Source organism: Stegastes partitus, unplaced genomic scaffold, assembly GCF_000690725.1.
Source record: "Stegastes partitus isolate 25-593 unplaced genomic scaffold, Stegastes_partitus-1.0.2 Scaffold1840, whole genome shotgun sequence".
Lineage (NCBI taxonomy): Eukaryota > Metazoa > Chordata > Actinopteri > Pomacentridae > Stegastes > Stegastes partitus.
Genome location: NW_007579571.1, coordinates 53,344 through 58,421, shown reverse-complemented (window position 1 = coordinate 58,421; position 5,078 = coordinate 53,344). Strand labels below are relative to the sequence as shown.

The 5,078-nt window shown below is 47.0% G+C and overlaps 1 protein-coding gene across 1 annotated transcript in view; it reads left to right on the top strand.

Moving 5' to 3' along the window:
• The window catches only part of vps13c (vacuolar protein sorting 13 homolog C), a 99,797-nt gene that overhangs the window by 81,190 nt on the left and 13,529 nt on the right, over window positions 1–5,078 (top strand). Inside the window, exons 70-78 of the mRNA XM_008302577.1 lie at window positions 1,382–1,493; window positions 1,573–1,686; window positions 1,833–1,963; window positions 2,092–2,173; window positions 2,634–2,747; window positions 2,943–3,018; window positions 3,116–3,279; window positions 3,531–3,576; window positions 3,701–3,824. Of these exons, the coding sequence (XP_008300799.1) occupies window positions 1,382–1,493; window positions 1,573–1,686; window positions 1,833–1,963; window positions 2,092–2,173; window positions 2,634–2,747; window positions 2,943–3,018; window positions 3,116–3,279; window positions 3,531–3,576; window positions 3,701–3,824 (963 nt within the window). The remainder of the gene's footprint in view (window positions 1–1,381; window positions 1,494–1,572; window positions 1,687–1,832; window positions 1,964–2,091; window positions 2,174–2,633; window positions 2,748–2,942; window positions 3,019–3,115; window positions 3,280–3,530; window positions 3,577–3,700; window positions 3,825–5,078) is intronic.

Below are 5,078 nucleotides of genomic sequence, written 5' to 3'. Positions count from 1 at the left end.
CTCTGCTCACTGCAGACATGTTTGCCTCGTTCTTCACAGACAAAGTCTGTGCCATCAGTACCCAGTTCTCTGAGTCTGACCAGCTCCCTGTCCAGCCTCCAGCTCATAGGGCCACGTTCTCCTGGTTCTTCCCTCTGACTGAGCAGGAAGTCTCCTGCTGGACTCTCGTCCTACTACTGATCCACTGGACCTGATACCATCCAACCTCTTACAAACCACTTCCTCAGCACTTGATCCTGCAGTAACACACATCATCACCTCCTCACTTGCTACAGGTGTGTTTCCTGCTGCATTAACGAGCCCGAGTCGCTCCAGCAACCATAAACCTGCACTCGACCCGGCCCAGGTTGAAAGCTACAGACCGGTTTCACTCCTGCCCTTCCTGTCTAAAGTACTTGAGCGACCTGTCTGCTTTCCTCTGTGACAACAACCGGTATGACCCGTATCAGTCTGGTTCTAAACGGGGTCACTCTACCAGACTGCACTCCTCTTCCAGCTGCTTCAAATCCAAACTCTGACACTGAAGCAGAACCACAGAGAGAACATCTCCTCCGACCTGAACTCTCTCCTTCAGGTCTACACTCCCTCTGCTCACTAACTAGACCAGCCAGAACCTCCTGGTCCAACCACCACAACAGGCCCAGGTCGGTAGCTGGACTCTCCTCCTCTGTGGTTCTGGTGGTGGAACCAGTTACCAAACTGGTCCATCTGCTGACTCCCTCTCAGTCTGTGAGAACAGACTAAAGGGCAGCTCTTCACTCAACACCTCTGCATCTGACAGCCTGGAAACAAACAAACAAACAAACATATATTCCTGTCACCTCCCTACAGCCTGCTGCTGGCATCAGCGCCCTGTCACACCTGAACCTGTTCTATGTCCTTTATCCAGATTGTTTTCTCCTGTCCAGATCCTTGCTGGTGGTGGATCTGCTCTCAGATGTACGTCGCTTTGGATAAAAGCGTCTGCTGATGAACTGTAGAACTGCAGTTGACAGTGTAATAACCAGTTTAAACTGACACAAACCAGTTTGCAGAAATAAAGCACATAAGTAAGGGAGCTGCTCATTACTATGTGGGGAATGGGAACTGACTGTTTTGTCAAACATGCTGGTCTCTAATGATCGCTAGAACTCAAAGAGCGGCTCTCTGCCCCAAAGAGGCCCAATTAGAACCAGTTCACAGCAGGTTAGCACCAGTTTACTGATAGAAGTGTTTTGTTGAGGCCAGCTGAACCACATTGTGTGCAGAGAACACAGATTTAGTTCTGAGATGTCCACACCTCGACTGCCCCTGCAGGTTCTGTTCTTGAGAACTACGAAGTGTATCAGTGGCAGGAACATTTTTGCTGGACTCAGGTGAAGTTTTTCTGTGTGCACTTCAGGTATTTCATGGCTCTGGTTCAGGAAATGGCAGTGAAGATCGATCAGGGTTTCCTGGGAGCCATTTTGGCTCTGTTCACTCCTGCTGCTGAGCCCCAGGCCAACCGGCAGAAGGTAAAGCAAGGCAGCGAGTCAGTGGTTGAACTCCCCGGCTGCTGACTGCACACACAGGTTTAAAATGTTTGTGTTTCAGTCGGGGCTGATAGAACGAGATCTGCAGCTGCTGCAGGCCGAGCTGATGGAGGCGTCACTGACCGACACGTCAGGACTCAGCTTCTTTGAACATTTCCACATCTCGCCCATCAAGGTGATGACACTTGAACTTGTTCTTCACATCTGAAACTGTCCCAGCCAGAGTTTGTTAAGCAGGTTTAGTGAAGCTCAGATCAGACTGAAGCTGGCTCTGCTTACGTTGACCAGCTGATAATTTACGTTGGAGTCTTTCTGTTTCAGCTGCACCTCAGTCTGTCTCTGGGTTCCAGCGGTGAAGATGCTGCTCAGGACGCTGCAGCCATTCAGTCCCTGAACCTGCTGTTGAAAAGCATCGGCGCCACGCTGACCGACGTTGACGACCTCATCTTCAAGTGAGACTCTGCTGCTGTGGAATGAGACAGATGCATTGTGGGCCGTAAAGATGCAGTACATTTCTAATCCGCAGTGACAAAATAAGGAACGTTGGTCTCTGTATGTGTTTGATGTTTGTGTCTGTCAGATTGGCCTTCTTCGAGGTTAAGTACCAGTTTTACCGAAGAGAGAAGCTGATGTGGGCGGTGGTGCGACACTACAGCGAACAGGTAACGTTCCACCTGCCTTCTGCTCCTTCATGTAACTGTAGCGACTGTCACATGGCCGCCAGGTGGAGTCTCATGTGACTTCAGCCTCTCGGGAGGTGTAGCAGATGTTAAATTGCTGGAACTCCCCACCAGCCATCAGACCTGAAGAACAAGAAGAGAGTAAATCACACGTTGAGATAAATGTATGCAGTGTTTGATCATGTGGACAAACTGTGACATCACTAACACAAAAGCTCAATAGTTTGATTATTACTTTTATTATTTAACTGCTATGTAGTAAAATGTCATCTGTATTAAACTAGTATTAAGAAATAGTCACATTCTGGATCATTCTCCTCATTGCGTTTCTGAAAACTTCTGCAGTGATTCCAGCTGAGCAGGGCCTTCTCTGGGACGAGCCTTTGAAAATTCTTTTAAAGATTTAAGATCTGAAAAAAAAACATGTTTTTTCTGGTTACAGTTCTTGAAGCAGATGTATGTTCTGGTTCTCGGTCTGGATGTCCTGGGAAACCCATTTGGACTGATCCGTGGTCTGTCAGAGGGAGTGGAGGCCTTCTTCTATGAGCCGTTCCAGGTAACACACCTGTGTGCTGCCGGCTGAACCCCTTCACCTGAACCTTCAAACACAACCGAGTCCTTTTCTTAAAGCTATAATTGAGGATGTTGATGTGAATCTGATTTTTGATCAGAACCTGAGATCCGTATTGTTTTACAATCAGTACATTCACCAGAGACATGCAGGTGAAAGAGGATTATTTGTGCTTGCCAGGGGGCTGTTCAGGGTCCGGAGGAGTTTGCTGAAGGTTTTGTGATCGGCGTCCGCAGCCTGTTGGGTCACACTGTCGGTAAGAAGCTCTGAGTTCAAACTGGTCCGATGATTGTGGAGAGACTAAGTTTGTATGAGTGATGATTAACTCTGTGCTCACCTGGTTCTGCCTGCAGGTGGTGCTGCAGGGATGGTGTCCAGGATCACGGGTTCGGTGGGTAAAGGTCTGGCAGCCATCACTATGGATAAGGAGTACCAACAGAAACGACGAGAGGAGATGAACCGACCGCCCAAAGACTTTGGAGAAAGTTTAGCTAAAGGAGGAAAAGGCCTGTTGAAGGTACAGACGGATTAATCAGGCTTAGCTTAAGGTAAAACTGTAGCACTCTAATAAGAGTATTATGAGGGGCTCAAGGGGACTGTGGGATTTTTAAATATCTTGAAATTCCTTTAGAGGAAAAAAGAAAGATTTGTAGAAGATCCATAGACTGACTCGTGTTAGTTAGTGATCAGATGAGTGTCAGTCTTCTGGTTTACTGAGTCAGTGTTGCTGATTCAGCTGCTGATCACTGACAGTTTGTGTGTCCGCAGGGAGTCGTAGGTGGAGTTACAGGCATCGTCACCAAACCTGTGGAGGGTACGTACACAACACAACAGCAAGACAGAAACACACAATCATCATAACAGGAAAACAGAAAGGAGGGATCAGAGGGACCTCAGTGTGGGGAAAGATTCAACAGGACAGTTTATTGTGTCTGTAGGAGCTAAGAAGGAGGGAGCAGCAGGGTTCTTCAAGGGGATCGGTAAAGGTCTGGTCGGGGTGGTAGCTCGGCCGACAGGCGGCATCGTGGACATGGCCAGCAGCACCTTCCAGGGCATTCAGAGGTATTTGCTTGAACTTTCAGTTCCAGTGGTTTGATTTTCACAGGTTGTTTCTGTCTTTACTCGAACTCTGTTTCCAGTATTTTGCAGATGAAGAACTTCCTGTGTTTTCTGTGTGCTTCCTAATGTGTTTGTTGTTTCCTCTGTTCTTGTCTGCTCACTAATTTTTACATTTTCTGCTTTTGTTTTCTGTCTTGTGTTTTTGCCGGGAGTTTTGTTCTTTTTTTTGTTCTTGCTGTTTTTGTGTGAGTATTTTACATGAAACTCATTAAAGCTGAGCTCCTTTAATCATTGCTTGTGTAACGTTAGCTGTCTGAGAGTTAAATTAGGTCTCAATTTTTCTTCTACGGAGAACAAGTTTCTCCTCGAACATCCCTGATTGTGAAACCAGATAAATTGTGATCGCGATGGTGATGAGGGAGCTGAGCTTTAACGTGCAGCACTTTGATGTTTGCATGTTCACATTTGCAGCAGACGGTCGGTAAGTTGCTGCATCGTGTCAAAATAAAATTTCCTCCATGGAGTCTGAACTGATTCATGCTCGTCATACTGTCCATCAGTCTAACACTGCTAGTGGCCCCTCCCCTCTGTGAAACCCTCAGCTTGATGCAGCATTGTGAGTTGATAGGCCACACCCCTGAGGAGAGTCACCTGACCTGCCGGTATGGTGGGGGCATCAGGTGCTGGGTTCATCGCTCTTTATGTCAGTGATCTCTTTATCCGTTTACTGAAGCTGTTTGTAGGTTACAGCATCTCACAGTTTGAAACTACTACAAATCCCAAACGCAACCTTGGTACCTTTAATACAGGTGTTTTTCTGATCCTTTTCTTCGTCTTCTTCTCAGTGTATGGGGTGAACCTATAAAAGCTACCTGCAAGAATGCGTGTTAAGTGATTTGTTATAGGTCCAAGGGATTTATTTCCCACTGAGCGACTCTAGCCCAAAGTCATGTTTTAAGGTCGCCTTACCTGCCACAGGTGAGCTTGAGAAGCTCTGTGCTGCTGGTCTTCTTGCTACCTGCAGGGAGTCATATCTCAGGCTGGAGGTAAAGATTTCCAGACAACAGGCTTCACTCTGCAACGTTTACGCGACTGTTTCTTGTATAAGTCTGCATTTGTTTTCGTCTTGTATCAGAACCTTTTAAACTTCTGTGACGTCTGACCTACAGCAACCTCTGACCTACACGATCTATGACCTACAGTAACCTCTAACCTACAGTAGCCTCTGACCTACAGTATCTGTGACCTACAGTAACC